Raw genomic sequence first — 19,448 nt, 5'->3', positions numbered from 1 at the left:
AATTTCAGTTGAGCCTTGAATTTATAAATAGTTAATCATTATATACTCCATATTTCCATTTTCGGCTCTCGTGTTCACACTTCTTTTTCTCACACTATAAATTCTTTATTCTCTACTGAAACTCCCACAAAACCACACACACCTCAGTTCATAATATTCAGTGTAAATTAATGGATCATCGCAGCTGCTTCTTTTTCAATTTTGCCCTTCTTGCTTTATCCCTTCTCTCTCATCAAGCATTGGGCTCTAGTCGCCTTGTATTTCCACCCGACGATGCGTCGGAAGGAATTTGCGCCGCAATCGCCACCGTAGGCGGCTATAAGTGTCAAGAATTCAAAGTAATTAAAAGAGAAATTTGCATTTTTCTATTTTTTTGGGGGGATCATATTATATGGTAAATTGATATTTTGTTGACTGGTTGGTAAGGTGACAACCGACGATGGGTACATTTTGAGCGTGTCGAGAATTCCGGAGGGGCGCCGGGGAGGCGTCGCCGGGAAGCGGCCGCCGGTTTTGCTGCAGCATGGTGTTCTTGTGGTTAGTATCTACTTAATTTCTATTTTGAGTAATGTATGTGTGTGCTTGATTGTGTGTTTTTGTAGTTATAAATAGTAAGTAGGTAGTTGTACAAAGATTTTAGTGAAAACTATAACGTTAATCCGACAATAAAACTAATATAGTACGTTGTGCAATTATTTTTGTTTGAGTGACTGGTCCATGTTTCCCTCGTCATTACAAGTTACAATTTTTACATTTTTTTTTAAGAGTAATGATAAACAACCAAATTTTGTACAACCAAAACAAGATTATATTACTAATTTTGATGTGTTAATTAAATATTAAAATAATAAATATAGATGGTTAACAAATTAAAAACACTTTATTAGTTTTTGGCTTCATTTTTAATTTTTTATTTTTATATTTGAATTATTTCTCTATTATTTTTCAAATTTGAATTAAAGTATGCATTAATTATATTTTATGATTCAATTTTTTTTAAAAAATTATACATAAATACCATAATATTATGCATGATCCCTATAATATAAATATGTCTAACTTTTTAATTAAATGCATAAATAAATTACATTTTTTTTCAAATAAACCAATTTTTAGTTGTACAAAATTTGGTTGCATAGCTTTAGTGTTTTTTTAATTACTCCCTCCATCCCATCTTAGGAGTCCGATTTACTATTTTTGAGTGTCCCACTTTAGGAGTCCCGGTTGGAATATTCCATAAATGGTATTAGGCCCCACATTCCACTAACTTTTCTCCACTCACATTTTACTAATAAAACTAATATAAAAAAGTAGGACCCACATTTCACTATCTTTTTTCACCAACTTTCCTTCACCTTTCTTAATACCCGTGCCAAACTCAATCGGGACTCCTAAAGTGGGACGGAGGGAGTATTAAAACTAGTGGTTTACTATCAAAACTACTCCAATTTGACAATTTTGAACTTGGCAAAGTGTTTTTATTTTGATATGTGATGACGACATTGAAAAATTGAACTAGCTATATACATATGTATGGCAATACTATTTAAAAAACTAACCGAATTTATCACGATACTTGTAAAAATTTATATTCCAAAATATGAATATTAATGAATGATCTATAGTAATCTAAAAATGAATATTAATGAAGGATCTTAAGTAATTTAATAGACTTTACATTTTTCATTAACTATGCAACTGTTTTGGATTCTCTAGTTATACGTTCACGTTACATTGATGGTACATATACGTATGCATATTGCCAAGTTAAATTTAATTAATTACCAGTCCGGTACTAGATTTTCTATCGTATTTTTATTAGATTAGTTAATTCTATATAATATGTATTCATGTACAGTAAAACCTAGTTTGTCGGGAAATCAATCTTGGAAATTTAATTTTGCGTTTTTTATTATGTGTAGCTAGAAACCCAGAAATTGAAAATGAAACTATCAATACGCACTTTTCGAAATTTTGGCCGTGATTGGTGACACCAAAAAAATGGTTCATATTTTCTTTGGATAGGTCGAGAATTACTCCCTCCGTCTTCAATTAAGAGTCACACTTTAACCGAACATGGGTTTTAAGAAATGTAAAGAAAAGTTGGTTGAAAAAATTAGTGCAATGTGTGACTCATTTTTTTATATTGGTTTTATAATAAAATATGAGTTAATTGAATTAGTGGAATGTGGGACCTACATTATTATTTATGGTAAAAATGAAGTGTGACTCTTAATTGAGGACGGAGCGAAATGGAAGAGTGACTCCTAATCGAGACAGAGGGAGTATATATTTAAGCCCATCACTGAAAAATTATTATTGGTTTATTTATATATAAATTTTTTTTATGGGATCGGCTAAATTTGTTTCTATTATTCCTTAAATCCAAACAACTGTTTCCGAGGTGATCAGGCGAAATTTGATGGATAGAATCAAACTCCTCCCACCCCCTTTTTTAGGTTTTTTTTTCCCCTAAAAATATACTCATTCCGTCCTAATCCTTAAGGTGTTGTTTGGCAATGCAAAATATATATGAGGATAAGCTTGACCGAAAATGATTGGAAATGGCGTAAGGTTGACTCATAGTTATATTTTTTATAGTACTATAGATTTGTATGGAGTATTTTGTAATAAAGGAAAATTAATGAAAAATGGTATTGAATTGAAAAGGATGGGATGACGTGGCTGATAAATTCGCCGGAAGAGTCGCTGGCGATGGTATTGGCGGATAATGGATTTGATGTGTGGATTTCCAATCTCCGAGGTTCTCGTTTCAGCCGCAACCATCAAACACTCACTTCTTCCGACCCTGTAACTCTAATTTCTACTATATATTACTCTTAAAACTCATTTTCTAGGGATGAAAATAAAAATGAGACGTACACGTGCATTACAGGATTACTGGAACTGGACATGGGACGAATTGGTTAGCCATGACCTACCATCTTTCATCGACTTGGTCTTCAAGCAAACCGGTCAGAAAGTTCACTATGTTGGCCATTCAATGGTGATTACAAATTTATATGTTGTGTATTTGAATTTATTTAATTGAATGCTTTGATATAATCTCATCAATGCTGGTTCATTGTTTGTGGAAAATAGGGAACTTTAATAGCTTTGGCATCCTTCTCGGAAGGAATGCAGGTGGACAAGATTAAATCAGCTGTGATGTTAAGCCCCATTGCTTATCTCAGTTACATGAACACTGCTATTGGAGTTCTCTCTGCTAGGGCCTTTGTTGGTGAAGTACGTCTTCTCATCTCATTTCGTCTGTCTCGTCTATATATGTAGTATGCTTTACACCCGATCAAATGAAACACGAGATGCTAATTACCGATCTCTTATGTTCTTCAGATCACTAAAGTATTTGGCCTTGCGGAGTTCAATCCGAAAAGGTATACGTACATGCCTCATCAAATTGTTATTAAGGAGACGTTTACTTTTAGTGATACGTTAGATTGATGAATCTTGCCTTTGCATTCGCAGTAAGATTGTAAGCACCTTTCTGAGAGCATTGTGTGCCGCTAATGATGTAGATTGCTACGATCTCATGACTGCTTTCACAGGTATATATCTTTCCAAATAATTACTTCCTAATTTAGGGCCTATAAAAGTGTTATAAACCAGACATGCTCTCTTTTTCTCTCTCTCAGGAAAGAATTGCTGTCTGAATGCATCCACGGTTGACCTGTTTCTCAAGAACGAGCCTCAATCCACCTCCACCAAAAATCTTATTCACATGGCTCAAAGTATGCTCTCTTCACTACATCTTCTTACCATTACAAAGATCCTTAATACATACAGTATTAGTATATGATGATGGTAATCAATGTGTGCAGCCGTAAGAGATGGTCTGTTGTCGAAATACGACTACGGCAATGCCCCTTTCAACATGGTCCACTACGGTCAAGCGAGGCCCCCTGTCTACGACCTATCGAGAATCCCTCGCAATCTGCCGCTCTTCCTCAGTTATGGAGGCAAGGATGCTCTCTCGGATGTCAGAGACGTGGCCACGTTGCTCGACAGCCTTAAACTGCATGACGTGGGGAAGCTGCACGTGCAGTATATAAAGGATTATGCTCATGCGGATTTCATAATGGGGGTTACTGCTAAGGATCTTGTCTACAATCAGATGATCTCGTTTTTTAAGAGCGTCAACTGAGTCAGGAATCTTGAGGTGTTAGAGAGTAAGTAGTGTGTAAGGTTATGAAGTAAAAGAGATCTTGGATAAACCTTTTTACCAAAATATAGATATGAGTATATAGCAAAGAGATCACGCAACTTCCTGCATTTGCATCTACCCCTGTGCGAAGGTGTGAAATAAAAATCATTTTCATACAATTCGACTTTTCACATTTTTTTATTGGCAAATAAACATAATTTTTAAAAATGAACTCGAACTCGTTACCTCTGGTCTGAATATTAACCATTCTACCGTTTGACCAACATAATACATTTGCCCCTGTAGGTGAGAGAGAATAATTATTTTGCTTTTTGAATTTGATAATATGTGGAGTATAATACATTTTCTATATCTGGACCAAAATCTTGACTCGATGTTCAAAGAAAACTAAGGCACTTTATAAATTAAAAAAAATAGACAGGTTTTTGGATCTATGACTTCTGCATCAGCCTTCACGTTCATATTTTGATTTGAGCTTGACATTTATCAAGAAAAGTGAGTGGAATTCAGTTAGCCAAACGTATTGATAGGGGTGGACAAAAGGAAACTACCTCGATAAAGTCTTTCCAAGCAAATAAACACGCAAATCATAGAAATAATCTCATGGAATAGTAAGAAATACTAATGTGTATATATACTGTATCCCATTTGAGCTGCTTTCACAGCAAAACTTAATCTCAGCACAAACAAATATGATTAAGGTTTCACTTCGCCATCTTTTCTTTCTCATGCTCTTGTCCTATATTCCTCACCAAACAATTTGTTGCAAAGAACATGAAAAGAAAGCATTGCTCGAATTTAAAGATAATCTAACCGATCCTACAGGCAGGCTCTCTTCTTGGCGGGGAGAAGAAGATTGCTGCAGATGGAGAGGCGTCAGCTGCAGCAGCACAACTGCGGATGTGGTCAAGCTCAGCCTCCGCAACACGTCTCCAACTAGTCCAGACAGTGATGTGGAAACGGGCGCGCTGGGTGGAGAGATAAGTTCTTCTTTGCTTCAGTTGAAGTACTTGAGGCATCTAGACTTGAGCATGAACAATTTTGTAGGGGCTCAAGTTCCTCATTTCCTTGGCTCTTTTTCAAGATTAACATATCTCAATCTTTCTACTGCTTCTTTTAGTGGTAGGATACCTCCAAGTCTAGGGAATCTTTCTGCCTTGCAGTATTTAGACCTAAGTTTATACACCTCAGAATCTGTTGCAAATGATCTGTACTGGTTACCCGGCCTCTCTTCGTTGAAATACCTAAATCTAAATAGCGTTGATCTTCACTCCACCTCGTCTCACTGGCTCAAAGCCGTGAACACCCTGCCTTCTCTCTTGGAACTTCATTTGCCACAGTGTCAGCTCATTGATCCTCCACCTTCTCTCCCATCCCTCAACTTCACATCCCTTTTGGTTCTTGACCTTTCAGGTAATCTGTTCAACTCCACACTGCCAAAGTGGATGTTCAGTCTAACTAGACTCAAGAGTCTTGATCTGAATACAAATAACCTATATGGGGCTCTGCCTGATGCATTTTCTGAGCTCACTTCCCTTGAAAAGTTGGATCTATCTTCAAATTATTACCTTGAAGGCTCTCTCCCAAGAGGGCTCGAAGCACTCTGTAATTTGCAGACTCTGACTCTTACAAACAACAGGCTCAATGGTGGTGTAACGGAGTTTGTCAATGGCCTATCTAGATGCTCAGATAGCAAGTTGATGAGCCTAAGTTTGGGATATAATGAATTTGATGGCAATCTTCCCATCACATTAGGCCAACTCAAAAGACTGAGGTATCGCATTCTTTCGCAAAACTCATTCACGGGTCCAATTCCACAAACAATTGGAAACTTGTCATCATTGGAGTTGCTTTCTCTCCAAGACAATGAGATGAGTGGGAACATCCCAGAGAGCTTTGGGCAGCTTAACTCCCTCAACTCATTCGACATGTCTCGCAACTCCTGGGAAGGTGTCGTCACAGAAGCCCATCTTGCCAATCTCTCGAGCTTGAGGGAGATCTCTATTGGCAGATTCTCCTCCAACATTTCCCTCATTTTCAACATCAGCACCGGCTGGACTCCTCCTTTCAAGCTCGAGTACCTCAAGATTCAAGGCTGCCAATTAGGCCCCAAGTTCCCAACATTCCTCAGAAACCAAACTGATCTTAAAACAATCATCATCAACTTAGGTGGGATCTCCGATGCCATACCTCGTTGGTTCTTGGAGATGGATTTGCAGCTGCAAGAATTCGATGTCGCAAGCAACCAACTGCATGGACAGGTTCCCAAGAAGTTAAGGTTCAGCAGCAAATCCAACGTTGATCTGAGTGAAAATAGCTTCGAGGGACCTCTCCCACTCTGGTCAAGCAATGTGACCTCGTTGTATTTGAACAACAACAGATTCTCCGGGGCCATTCCACGGGATATTGGGACAGCATTGCCTAATCTCACAGACTTGGACATCTCAAGAAACATACTAAGTGGCACAATACCATCTTCCATAGGAAATATGACACAACTAACCACTTTAGTCATCTCAAGCAACAACCTGCAGGGGCAAATCCCTGATGTCTTCTCCAGCATACCAACGCTTTACATTGTCGACGCCTCAAACAACAGTCTCACCGGAAGAATTCCTTCTTCCCTAGGATTCCTACACGTTCTCAAAATCTTGATGCTCTCAAGCAACATCCTTTCATCCCAAATACCCTCCAGCTTGAGCAACTGCACTGAGCTAGTCAGCATTGATCTAGGTGACAACGCATTGTCTGGAGCTATCCCGCCTTGGATTGGAGCTGAGATGGCATCACTGCTAATCCTACGCCTGAGAAACAACTCGTTCAAAGGGAACATCCCTTCACAAATATGCAATCTCTCTGTCCTACACATACTGGACTTATCGAAAAACGAGCTGTCGGGGTCAATTCCTGCCTGTTTCAAGAACCTCAGCGGCTTTCAGAGAGACTTGACACCCGAAGACACTGATCAGCTTTACCAAGGGCGGGTGCAGCTGGTGGTCAAGGGAAGATTACTGCAGTATGACTCTATACTGTATCTTGTCAACAGCATTGATCTCTCGATAAACAAATTTTCCGGAGAAATCCCTCAAGAAATCACGGCCCTATTCAGATTGGGAACCCTAAACCTGTCGAGGAATCACCTAATTGGGAGAATCCCTACCGATATCGACAAATTGGAACGGATTGAGACGTTGGACTTGTCAAGCAATCAACTTTGGGGGCCGATTCCACAGACCATGGCAACGCTAACTTTCTTGAACCACTTGAACTTGTCGAATAATAATCTGTCCGGGCAGATTCCAAATGGTAATCAGTTTGAGACATTCAATGATCCGTCAATCTATGAAGGTAACGAGTTTCTGTGTGGCGCTCCATTGCCGCGATGTGATATCGCTCCGTTACCAGATGTGGACGGTGGAGAAGAAGGTGATGGTGATGGTGATGGTGACGGTGACGAAGATAGATACGAGAAGCTATGGGTGTTAGTTTCAGCTGGGATCGGGTTCTTTGTTGGATTTTGGGGGACTTGTGGTTCTTTGGTTGTCAAGGACAGGTGGAGGGCTGCATATTTTGGTTTTGCTGACAGGGTGTGGCCAAGATTCTGCTCAGCATTTCGTCGAATACCTGTGCGTTATTGAGAGCTCCTCACAACTCACAAGCCGTAGCTAGCAATTGAAACAGTTGATGAATTCCTTTTTTTTTTCTTTTTATATAATGTACTGTACTCCGTTCAAATAAAAGAAATGCGTATATAATAAATTAAAGATTTCACCATAAATCGCATTACATATCCGACCGCGCAAACAGCGATTTCTTGGAAGAGATAACGAGCATCGGAAAATCTATATCTTTCTCCATGCTTCCCGCCACGAGCAGTTCAGCCGCAGCTCAAACTCATGGCCGCCGTCGTAAGCTTCGTCTCGCTTCCCGCACGTGCCCCGCCACCCTCCTTCACTTTTGTCACACGCTGCACCGCCTCGCCATCCACAACAACCAGATTTTCTCCGCAGCCGGCGTCGGCGCCTCTACTGCTCACTCACGAGGAGCCGAAGACAAACCCTATCAAATCCTCTTCCTGTGAGCTTCACTGCCGTCACTTTGAATCGTAGGTTCAGTCTCACTGAAATATCTTATTCGTGCTATTTGATTGCGAAATTTTCCTAATTCTCTCTCTAACTAAATCTGCAGCTGCTCCGGTTGTACTCACGAGTACAACCTGCACCAGCCACCAATTCTGGATGAGGCAATAAGATTCTTTAAGAGCACCGGTGTTTCTAACTTCACTTTCGATACCTGCAGACTTGTAAGTTCATGTACAGTTCCTAAATCTAGGACTTTTGTGAATTTATTTGTTTTTTGAATTTTTTTTTTCGAATTCTTAGTGGGGATGGAGGTGTCGCGCCAAGCTTGCAGTTCGAGGCTCATCTATGAAACCTTTAATTGGTCTTTATGAAGAGGGCACTCATAATGTGGTTGATATTCCTGAATGCAAAGGTCACATAATGACCAATTTAACATATATCCGTTGCTTTCTTTTGGTTTTCTATATATAAACGGCTACAACATTGTTTTTGTTATTTGTATGGCTGACTAGTTTTCTTTCTGTAGCTCATCATCCGAGCATCAATGCAGCTGTTGACCTGCTCAAGCAAGGTGAGACTCCATATCAGATTAGAATAAACCTCTTGAATTACCTTTTCCGTTAAATGTTGCCAATGGTGCTCTATTTGTGTACTTCTTTAAGGAATGGCCGAACTTAATATTGAGCCCTATGATGAAGACGAAGGAACGGGTGAATTAAGATATGTCCAGGTGATGTATTTAATGGAAATGTATAATCCATGCCTTCTTTTTATAGTATTACATTTTCCTAGAATATGAAGTGGATTCCCTCCTCAGCACTTGTTGATGGATGGTACTAACATTTTCTTTCATGGCAACAAATTGCACCGGTTAGATGGCTGTCACAACATACAACACTTCTCTTCCTGCCTCAGAAAGATATAAAAATGGTCGGTGTGTATTTCATCATAGATTGTGGCTTAATTGATTATTGAGCTTATGGATTTCATGAAAATGTAACAGGTAAGGTGCAAGTTGCTTTGGTTTGGAATGATAGAAGTGAGAATTCGACTAGTTTTGCAAAGTTAAATGCCTTGGCCACTGTAAGATTAATTCAATTATTTTACTGGCACTTTGGTGTATAAAAATCCTTTCTACAACTATTGATGGATATCCAAATGATAGTACATGTGGAGAAAAGGGGGGCCAAGGAGGGAACTACATTTGATTCATTCTGTTTGGGCTAACTTTCAGACATCAACAAGCAATGTGAGTTTCTCTCATGAAAGTTAGACATAAAGTATTTGTTTGGTTGCGTTGTAAACCTGGTGAATACAATAGAGTTCACCGTACTATTTTTGTGTCAAATCATTCTTCACACACTTTATTTTGATTTTTTAATATTTTATTCATGCAATGGTTATAATAGCTGCTCTTGGTTTCTAAGGCCCATCTTTGGTTACCTATTAGTTGTTCTCATATTGAATTTTAAAGTGGAGAAAGTAGAACAAGACTGCTTGACGGGAGATTTCTCTATGGGATAGGGTTCCCTTTTTGAATGTGGGGAATTTTGAATAGTGTTTTCATTGTTTACCTGCTTATGGGGAATAAATCTTTTCTCCGTGGATGAATGTAAATGTAGAACCAATTATGTTTTTGTAGAGATAACCTATAAGATGTTGATCCAACTATGATATGATGTTTCGAGACTTTGAGTCTTCAGTATCTCACAAGTCACATCTTTTTTTCTTTTAATGATGAGCAATCATATCTGGCAAAATCAAGTCTTAAAATTTGACTTAGATCAACAGCTAATAGTCATCATCAACTCCCAATTTTGTGAGTTAGCATATGTTCTTTGAAATACCTTCGAGAGTATGAGAAAGGTATCTGAAAAATATACAAATCATGTTGACAGCTTAATTTAAATTAAGGAAGTGCAAACTGTTAGGAGAAGGAAGACACTTGCATATGCTTGTAAACATGTTTATATCTTCATATTTTCTCTCTGAAAGCCTCCATTGTTCACAATGCTTATGCCTGTATCTACTGAAGTTATTTGATTTAATAACTTATTAACATGTCAGCCCAGTCTTTGTTTTGTAAAGATACTAAGTTATTCTCGACAGAAAATGGAAATTTGTGATAATCTATCTTTACCTATATTTGCTCAAGAGAACAGCTGCTTAACATAAGCAAACATAGACATAGTCAAATAAACATTCTCTCAGTACCCAAATTCTCTGGCGCTGGTACAGGTTATTTTTGGGAACAGATGGAGACATCTTTTAGGGGAGTCAGACTTCTGGGAGCATGTTGGAGGAATTGATGTTTCAATAGCCCCCTCAAGCTTCGGGCAAGCAAATACACGGGTTCGGATATAGAATAAACGCTCATATAATTTCTTTATTCAATGAAAATGAAAATTTTACTTCACATGTGCCTCCTTTTTACTGAAAGTGTGCTGCTTGCTACATATTGTGGCTGCATAAAGTTGAGCAACTAATATAATATAAAAGTTTGTTCCTTAGACAACCGAAATTGTACATGCATTGCTAGAATATGATAGACCTATTCCCTGGAACTTTTGCAGGCTTTTGATTCTTTACTCCGTAAACTTCACAAATACGTCCCTTATGGAGCGTCAGTTGTTGATCTTTATGCTGGTGCTGGGGTGATTGGTTTGTCTTTAGCAGCCACAAGGAAGTGCAGGTGGAATTGATATTTGAGGTTTTAATTGTCATTAATTAAATCAGAGTAACTAGGAACAGCATTTTGTTACAAAAATTTTCATATTAACAGGTCTGTGAAATGTGTGGAGGTGAATAAAGAAGCAAAGCATTCTTTTGAAAAGACAGCTTCTCGATTACAAATTGATGAGGAGAGTAGCATCAGCTGGCATCAAGCAGATACATCAAAAGTACATTTTGACCCCCATTCCCTATCTTAGTCAACATATGTTTATACTTGATGACATGAAGTTAATGAATTGGAGCTCAGTCTGATCCTACCACACACCTTGCAGCACATTTGAACTGCTATTCGAAAAACAATGCTGCAGCATATGGGTTCATTTTATCAGTTACCACAAATTTTCAGGAACCACATACTTGGCTACTGGGATCCGATGTCGTTGTGGTTGACCCTCCTAGGAAAGGACTAGATCCATCTCTGCTTGGTGCTTTGCAGTCTGTGGCATTCATGAAGAGAAGCAGGTAGGGCTATGATGAAAATCTTAGGGATTGCTTGAAAAGAGTACTTCAAAACCATGTGAAATGTTGCTTTTTATTATTGTACATACTTTTAACATATTATTTCAGCTCTGAGAAGAAGGTCAAAATGGAAAAGAGACCATGGGTTCTTCGAGAAAGAGAGACTTCTGTGCAAAGTAATGGTCAGATGGCTCAAGATGAAGCTCCGTCACTGCCACAAACTCTTATATATATCAGCTGTGGATGGGATAGTTTCAAAAAGGTAGTTTCTGCCTTTTAGGTAGTATTAAATATTGTTGCGCCCAGAGCTTCAGCATTACTAAACCAAGTTCGGAATATATATCATATTTCTAAACTTTTATTAAAACCTTTAGTTGTTGGCTTTGGAAACCTGTCACTATTATATCGAGTTTATAATCCTGCATTTTACCTACAGGATTGCAAATCTCTGCTCTCTAGTAAGGCATGGGAACTGACCAAGGCGCATGGTTTCAATTTTTTTCCTGGAACACAGAGGTCTTTCTCTCTCCCCCCTCTCTCTCTATATATATTTATGTTTCCCCTTCTTATCGGGAGTCCCTGAGTCCCTTTTCCTATTATTTCACCGGGGGTATAAAATTACCGAACCAGTGTATAATTTATTGAACTCAAATCGTTAACTACCCTACCATATCGCACCGATGAGAATGCCTATTTTGTGACGTGTTGCCTGCTTTTCTTTGTATCAAGAGTAATATTATAAACATGAAGAAAATTGAATGCTAGTTATGTAGTGTACTGGTAAAGATAAAGAGTGTATGTTACCAGATACTTTTGGAGCATGCTTTAGTGAGGTTAATCTGAGATGGACTATAAGATTGAGCTTGTCTTAGAAATTTTGTATGAGTACATAGGTGATAAAAGCCAGTTTATGAGGTCATGTGCTAAACCTGAAGATGTGCTCTTTGAACTGCTCTTGTAAGTGAGTTATCTTCTTTACAAGTGACTAATCTAGCGTGGTGTCCTTATATGTGCAGTATTGAGGTCCTGGCTGTGTTTAAGAGAGGCTCTGGAGTAAAAGTAAAGAGAAAAAAATCTGGGAAAAAGAAAAGACTGGCTTGAGGAGCACTTCTACATCCATATGTGATCCAGATAAAGATTTGGAGAAATTTTGTTAAATGAGCTCTGAATGACACCATTTCAATCTTGTCATTATAGCTGCTATTTTGAGCAACATTGTATATATAGATAGATTGATCAAAGAGATGTGATGAATTATAAATGATGTACGATTAACAATTGTATCATGATAGACAATCTACATCCCTTTGTATATTCTATGCATATGGATTAAAATAGAATGAATTATGCAACAAAATGATGGGAAAATTAAAAGAAGAATTTGATGTATCTGGAAAGTGAATGAGCAATTGTGTTGAAGTCTTGAAGATCAATGTCCCCTTTTATTTCCAGCTGACTTTTCCAATTGAGGAAATGCACTCAAAATGTTGTGGGCTCTCAAGTCCTGTCTTGTCAAAATTCCCACCAGAGGATGCACCTGTTTGAAGGGTCAAAACAACAGGTTAGATATATTTATTTCTACCTGCATCATATTTCTTAAGTATCGTATGTTTTTCCTATATTTATCAATTTTCTATTAGTGAAAAAGAAAACAATTGGGATGAATATGTAAACAATGATCTGCTACCATATTTTGTAGTAGGTGATCAGGCATGGACTTTAGCAACACATCCATGTCTCCATTTTGATCAAGAAATACGAAAAGTTGCAGTTTAAACTTACCCCAGCTGCTTGATATTTGGGTATGATAAGCATGTGGCGGAGCCCTAATTGCCTGAAGAGCACCATTGCCTTGGCTACTGACATGCTTTCGACCACCGTGTATGGAGTCGTGTTGGTCAAGGGATGTAAATCAACAAACATCTCCATTTCATCCTTGGTTACTCTAACCTCATCAATCTTGCCTCCCCTTTCAGCCAATTCCATAGAAGTGAAATTCTGTCTCACTTCCCAATCTTCTGCTCTTCTTCTTTCTTGCAGGAACCACTTTTTCTTCAGCACTAAAATGAGATGAGCTCTCAAGACCAGGCCATGGAGTTCAGCCGCATCATTTGGTGCCCCCATTGGTGGAACTACTCCCATATCTACGACTGGGAAACCATTGTGTGTGGTATTTTTTAGTACTTCCACAATTCGACCAACCTTCTCAATTCCACTTAGGGTGACTACTGCTGGCTTGTGATCAGCGAGCTCACCAACTGTAATATTCCTCATCCATGGCTCAGGATGCGCGTCCAAGAAAGGTAGTCCTTTTAGTTCCAGTATTATGTCATAAATGCTTGGATTGAAGCAGTCGCCTACTGTTTTAGCAATTAGAATAACTATCATTGTAATGGGGAGCAAGAGAAGGTTGTTGGTGAGCTCAAGGAATATGACACACAGGGAAACAGTCATTCTCATGGAACCAGCCATAAGGGAGGCTGCTGCAAGAACAGCATAGAGGCCCTGATCAATTTTCGTGTATGGTTCCATGATAACACCTAGAATACGACCATAAGCAGAACCCATGAGTATGATAGGGAGGAAGAGACCAGATGGGACGGCAATACCAAAGGTGATAAGTCCCAGTATGCAATATAGTATGAAGAAGAGAACGAGAGAGAAAATATGGAACTCATCGGAAGTGTTTATGGAGAAAATGTTCCGAACAGCTTCATCGTTGGTGGTAACGAGAAGAGTGGCTAGGTCATTGTAGTAGCCTGCTGGGCAGTTGAATTTTTTGAAGTTTCCTGTTCCACCTGTTGTGGGACATCCCATATCCAGTAGGGCGGGATCACATGGTCTGCACTTTGCAAGAAAAGGAAGCCCGAACATGCATATAGAAGTGAAAAGGGATACACTCAGACTGAGAAGAAGTTTAGGCAGTTTTCCCTTCCTGCAAAATTGCCTCAAGTCAGGATAATTTTAATATTGAAGAAAGACCTTCATATAGTCAGGCAAGTCACGGTTATATTAGCAAAGTACAAGTCACTTATGGTACTTACTCATTTATGATATTGTAGACCTTGAGGACCTTATGGAGAAAGTGGTTGTAGAGGCTTCCCAAGACGCCCCCAAGAATTCCTATGACAACAACAGGGATGATGTCGGTTAGGTGGTATGTTACAGAAACACCGCTCACGTCGAACATGATCAAGCCTCCTCTCCCAAATAAGCCGCAGTTTTCAGATTTGCAGTACTCTATGAAGGCCCTAAGAATTACAACCACAACTGCGGTACTGAAAAAGGTTCTCCAAAGGAGAGCACTTCTCCACCACGTCGCCACCTCCTCAAGAGCAAATAGGACACCACCAACTGGGGACCTGAAAGCAGCACATACTCCAGCTGAAGAGCCGCATGTGATTAGATCACGACGGTCCCTGTCATTGTTGAAGTATCTTAGCCAACGCCATTTGACGCGATAGTTGTCTGGGCCACCTTGACCCAATAGGGATGCAATGCAGCAACCAATGTGCACCAGAGGACCTTCTTTCCCAAGATCTAATCCAGCAGAAACTGCTCCAATGCTTCCAATGATCTGTGATGATGCGAGTTGCACACCTCTCAGCTAACAAGATGGTATTTTTCCTAGCTTTTGGCATATCAGTGATAGCTAGAGTGGCACTAGTGTGATACACAAATACGGAGGAAATAAGTTCCATCATGATGGCTGTTTCATCTTGCCTCGTGGGTCAAGCAAGCTAACTCAAGGGAAAAAAAGTTTTAAAAAGATCAATGGTCCAAATTGATTAATAGTTAATTCAGGGAATATTTTTATTTGATTCTACCTATATAATTTTTATATTCCCTTTATTAGTATTACTTGATAAACAGTTTTCTGATAACCTTTCTGAAACTGTTCCTGATTTAAGTAGATTATATATATACAGTCCAAAATTTGGTGTCCATAGAAATAAGGCTGAAAGAAAAAGGTCATGGGAGTGCTGGAAAGCTAAGGCTGATGTGATGGTGCTGTGTCAACATGATCAATGATATGAGATGCTAAATTTTCTGTATAAAAGGGTACCTTCACAAACAATGGTGCTGCCCCAAACATATTGGGGGTGTCAATTCCATTGAGATAAGCTTTTATTTCAGGAATTCCTGGTCCTGCTGCTGTAGGTGCAAAACAGACACAGAGAACGGAAGCCACCAGAGTTAGGAGAAGGTTTGCCACAGCAATATATACGAATCCCATTAGGTATCTGCGACCATCAAGATTGAAGCAATCCTAAATTACAAGTTCCATCATCCAGGCAATATCTCTACGCAGGTATGATCAAGACATTTGAAACACTAAACACACTCTTGCCAGAAGGTATGGGACTGTACCTTTTCTGCTCGATGTATTCAACGACAACTAGAAGTTTGTATCCTGCAATATTTTCGACCGCGAGATTGATGAGGGTGGCTATTAGCCCTGTTAGCAGCCCAATAAGGAATGCCAGCAACCATTTCGAGAAGATGTACTGCAGTATGTCTTTTTTCGATCTGCTTCTCCAGTCTTGCTTAAACAGATCGTTTTCGTTGATCCTAAACCAGTCAGAAGAGAAGATTCAAGTAAATTTTGTGAACACAAGAAAGGGTATGGGAGAAAGATGAAAATCTCCTTACTCATAGTCCAAGCTCTCTATGTGAGAAACCTTTGCTCCAACTCCAACTACGGCTATAGAGTTTGAAGAAAGTGTTTGATTTTCTTTGAGCAGAGGCCGATGCAGCATGCTTCTTTCAGGGTCGACTTCTTCCTCGTCTTCTTCTTGCCTTGGTGTATTTATTACTGCTTCAGCTTCAGATAACTTGCGAAAATCGTCCATCAGGATAGCGGGATGATGAAGCGGAATGTGGGAGAAAAGTTTGCTTGAGTCAGTTATCAGTTCGAAGTTGCGATAAAGAGTAAGTTGTTCCTTTGTCCTTGGAATATATAACATGTAGAATTAGGCACCACACAGATCAGTCTTTGTCTGTATGCGGTTAATAATGCTAACGTGGACTTGGCCTTCTTCCTGGCTGCATATGGACATTGCTTTGTTGGAAATTTGTCTTCATACAATCAGTGTAGTTAGATTATACTACCAAGTTATTACATTAAGTTTGTGTTTTCTGAATTGATAATTCAAATTTGAAAGTTACTAGATACTATCAGTCCTTATTAATAATTTATGTAGTAGAGGAACATTATGGATAACCACCATATATGTTAATGCATAATTGAAGACACACAAAATATCTTCTTGGGATGAAAGGTACATATAATATAAATATTAATTGTGTGATTATCAGGTGGTTTGCAGCCTACTATCCAACCAACTTATTGCAAGTGACCTTATATTTAACCTTTACCTATTTCTCATTAACCATAATTTTTTTAGGTGAGTGTTTAACTTGGCATGGTGGGTGGAGCTCAGCATGAATGTGACTCAATAAATTCTTTAAGTAAAAGTTGGGTAATGGGAGTATTACTTGTTACATTTCCATTGGTATATCACATTGATTCCCTTTCAATGATTATTTTTATGGAATCATTGAGCTATGTGAGCCAAGATTCTGTACAAAGGAAAGGATTATTAACTTAGAACTGAATTATGTTGGAACAATTATGCTCCAAGATTCTTGCATTAAAGTATCTATCTAGTGCCGATTAATTAGATCAACTTGTTTGTATGTTGTAATTAATTATTTGAAATCCTCATCCAACTAGATAGGTAGTAGTATCAATCTTGTGAAGGAAAAATGTTGGAACGATGATCCAAATCGTCCAAATAAATGGATCTGACGGTGCTTGTTTGACGACCTTTGTATTGTTGACGAGTCACTTTTTAAATTGCAAATTGGCCTATTAAATGTTTTTTCGTATGTGAAAGCAATGATTGAGCAATGAGTATCTTGCACCTATACATTATAGTACATATGTTGGGCCTCGTATTCATTTGTAAAATCGGTAGGGGGCCATGGAAATTGATTCACAAAATTATGGGGTATCCACGTAAAATTGTATGTTAAATCTGGAAATTGATTCACAAAATTATGGGGTATCCACGTGAAATTGTATGTTAAATCTGGTAACCCCCTCCACACACTTATTACTAAACCGTTAAAAGTATCGATTTTTACAATCATGTCTGAATTTTTAAAAGTACTTAAACACTCGGATTAACAAAGTTTTAGTAATTTCTTATTGTTATTGTTAAAATTCTTAATATCTTGTCCCACATCGGCTTGGTAACGATCCTAGTTCACTTATAAAAATATGGATAACCCTACTCCTTATAAGGCTTTTTAAAAAGGGTGAGTGACTGATTTCTAATATGGTATCAAAGCGGTTCCTTTTAAGGGGTGAGTGGCTCATTTCTATTAGTACATAACTTTTCCTCTTATAAGACCTTTTAAGGGGAGAGTGACCTATTTCTAATAGTTATTTACTTCGGATTAAAGTTTGAAGTACTAGCTGTGAACAAAAAATAGGTATTAAAATAATTTTAATGCTTGCACATGTACGCTGGTGGTGTCACTTCATCTGCTTTAATGAATCAATATATTGAAATAAGGAATGTCATATTTTCTACAGGTGATGCATTTATTATACGTAACTTTGTAAGCATCGGGTACCTTATGCTGTATTGTTGAATAAACTCCCATAAAATATGCAAAATGAGCCCAACTGCATATGTCAATCTTCATCTGTGTTTATTATATTAAGATGGTGTTTAGACTTTTAGTAGCTATGTTACAAGGTAATGGATAATGGATATTATACGAATTATGCGTTTGGTGCGAATGTTAATTTAGTGAATAATAGTACGTGCTATTTATCTCACTATTTTCGTAGATTACAGTAATAATTTTGGAAGTTAGATCTAAATAGTTAGATGAAATTGTCCTCCATTTTTTTCCACTCTAATTAAGTAGACATACTATTGATAGAATTTGAATCTACACACAAATTAACATGATATTATATGCGTGATTTAAATGATGATTTTGTTAGAGAATTTAAGATAGAAATTATTGGTGTAATAATATGATAGAAAGATTTGTAGGCCAATGATATTATTGATATCCACATGATGCACCAAATAAGGGTAAGGATGCCACGACCACCACAAGCCGTAGCTTGCCACTTGCTACCCACCGGTCTTGTTCTAAATTCATGGCCACTCCAACTCTAACATGTAATTGCATTTTATCAATTAAAGATATTGTTTTATCATTAGACTTCTTGGTCTAGTCTAAAGTTTTGATTTTCGATATATTAATAGTTTGTAAAGTTCCTATTTTGTATAGGTGGCAAGTAAGAAGATTCAAAGATAAGCTCAAGCTTAGCTACCCCATTAGACAATAAATTAAGTATTAAAATTATAGATCATATGTTAAGTTTTCATTACTAAAAAACTGATTAATTGAAAAGATTAGGAGTGAACAACTTTGCAAATATTTTGAGACTAAGTTAAGCTTGATTAGTTCAGTAGCCTGTTAATCATGGTATAGTTGGATTTGGGTAGCTCAACTTAATAAATTTCGGTCAATTTTGAGATTTTTATTGAGTTGATTTGAATAATTTGCGAATCACTTTCCTAAACCAGCCTAAGTAGGCATGCATAACACATCGTATTGGGGACCATCAATTGTGTAATCTTTTTTTTATCGAAACAATATGATAAGAAAGAATATGAAAATGACTCGATAAGAAGTCCATGGATATTAAATTTTTCTTGTTGATATGACACAATGAGTTAATCTCTTTAATACATGTGCGATATATCATATACACTACAGGGAAAAAAAAAAAAATAGTAGTTAATCTCTTATCGATTTTTCGCGATATAACAAGTACATAATTATTTATTTTGCACACACTACTGAAAATGGAACCACTAACCATCCATTATAAACCCATCATTTCAATCTTGGGTTTGTGTAGAAACCCGATGAGAAATGGGCCAAGACTTATTATT

General features: G+C 37.9%; 4 protein-coding genes across 5 annotated transcripts; 3 read left to right on the top strand and 1 right to left on the bottom strand.

The window, feature by feature from the left end:
* Nucleotides 1-34: 34 nt before the first annotated feature.
* Nucleotides 35-4,271, top strand: MPL1 (Myzus persicae-induced lipase 1). Of its 2 annotated transcripts, none has more exons than XM_089068184.1 (9): nt 35-338; nt 427-537; nt 2,671-2,811; nt 2,897-3,007; nt 3,145-3,246; nt 3,355-3,395; nt 3,487-3,566; nt 3,654-3,749; nt 3,840-4,271. In XM_089068184.1, exons 1-9 carry the CDS (start codon nt 171-173, stop codon nt 4,160-4,162), a joined length of 1,173 nt encoding a protein of 390 aa, XP_088924310.1. In that variant the 5' UTR covers nt 35-170; the 3' UTR covers nt 4,163-4,271. The 2 variants fall into 2 exon arrangements, with proteins under 2 accessions (XP_088924310.1, XP_088924309.1); XM_089068183.1 differs by having other exon boundaries at nt 37-338; nt 3,103-3,246.
* Nucleotides 4,272-4,591: 320 nt separating this feature from the next.
* LOC148930076 (receptor-like protein EIX2) lies at nt 4,592-7,840 on the top strand. The gene has a single exon (XM_089068180.1). The coding sequence runs from the start codon at nt 4,876-4,878 to the stop codon at nt 7,819-7,821; it is 2,946 nt and encodes a 981-aa protein (XP_088924306.1). The 5' UTR covers nt 4,592-4,875; the 3' UTR covers nt 7,822-7,840.
* A 239-nt stretch (nt 7,841-8,079) lies between these two features.
* Nucleotides 8,080-12,776, top strand: LOC148930075 (S-adenosyl-L-methionine-dependent methyltransferases superfamily protein). The gene is made up of 15 exons (XM_089068182.1): nt 8,080-8,288; nt 8,372-8,486; nt 8,566-8,677; nt 8,792-8,836; nt 8,928-8,995; nt 9,141-9,195; nt 9,269-9,348; nt 9,431-9,514; nt 10,504-10,617; nt 10,839-10,957; nt 11,048-11,165; nt 11,345-11,460; nt 11,566-11,719; nt 11,894-11,973; nt 12,474-12,776. The coding sequence occupies exons 1-15, from the start codon at nt 8,080-8,082 to the stop codon at nt 12,556-12,558; spliced, it is 1,554 nt and encodes a 517-aa protein (XP_088924308.1). The 3' UTR covers nt 12,559-12,776.
* LOC148930074 (chloride channel protein CLC-b-like) lies at nt 12,690-16,496 on the bottom strand. Its single transcript, XM_089068181.1, has 6 exons — nt 16,111-16,496; nt 15,829-16,029; nt 15,524-15,701; nt 14,502-15,034; nt 13,240-14,392; nt 12,690-12,994 (listed from the first exon to the last, which is right to left on the bottom strand). The coding sequence occupies exons 1-6, from the start codon at nt 16,422-16,424 to the stop codon at nt 12,887-12,889; spliced, it is 2,487 nt and encodes an 828-aa protein (XP_088924307.1). The 5' UTR covers nt 16,425-16,496; the 3' UTR covers nt 12,690-12,886.
* Between the last annotated feature and the right edge of the window lie 2,952 nt (nt 16,497-19,448).

This window comes from Salvia hispanica, chromosome 3 (assembly GCF_029641045.1).
Source record: "Salvia hispanica isolate PSC_SH4W2 chromosome 3, Shi_PSC_v1, whole genome shotgun sequence".
Classification (NCBI taxonomy): domain Eukaryota; kingdom Viridiplantae; phylum Streptophyta; class Magnoliopsida; order Lamiales; family Lamiaceae; genus Salvia; species Salvia hispanica.
This window is presented reverse-complemented; position numbering and strand designations above follow the sequence as displayed.

Excerpts from the sequence above, each read along its gene's own strand:
- LOC148930075 (XM_089068182.1), top strand. The coding sequence starts at position 8,080 with ATGGCCGCCGTCGTAAGCTTCGTCTCGCTTCCCGCACGTGCCCCGCCA. Across the intron at positions 8,996-9,140 it reads GTGAATTAAGATATGTCCAG|ATGGCTGTCACAACATACAA; the intron begins GTGATGTATTTA and ends TGCACCGGTTAG. Across the intron at positions 10,958-11,047 it reads GCAGCCACAAGGAAGTGCAG|GTCTGTGAAATGTGTGGAGG; the intron begins GTGGAATTGATA and ends TCATATTAACAG.
- LOC148930074 (XM_089068181.1), bottom strand. The coding sequence starts at position 16,424 with ATGTTATATATTCCAAGGACAAAGGAACAACTTACTCTTTATCGCAAC. Across the intron at positions 16,030-16,110 it reads ATAGAGAGCTTGGACTATGA|GATCAACGAAAACGATCTGT; the intron begins GTAAGGAGATTT and ends TGACTGGTTTAG. Across the intron at positions 12,995-13,239 it reads CCAAATATCAAGCAGCTGGG|GTGCATCCTCTGGTGGGAAT; the intron begins GTAAGTTTAAAC and ends CCCTTCAAACAG.
- LOC148930076 (XM_089068180.1), top strand. The coding sequence starts at position 4,876 with ATGATTAAGGTTTCACTTCGCCATCTTTTCTTTCTCATGCTCTTGTCC.
- MPL1 (XM_089068183.1), top strand. The coding sequence starts at position 171 with ATGGATCATCGCAGCTGCTTCTTTTTCAATTTTGCCCTTCTTGCTTTA. Across the intron at positions 538-2,670 it reads TGCAGCATGGTGTTCTTGTG|GATGGGATGACGTGGCTGAT; the intron begins GTTAGTATCTAC and ends TGAATTGAAAAG. Across the intron at positions 3,247-3,354 it reads CTAGGGCCTTTGTTGGTGAA|ATCACTAAAGTATTTGGCCT; the intron begins GTACGTCTTCTC and ends TATGTTCTTCAG.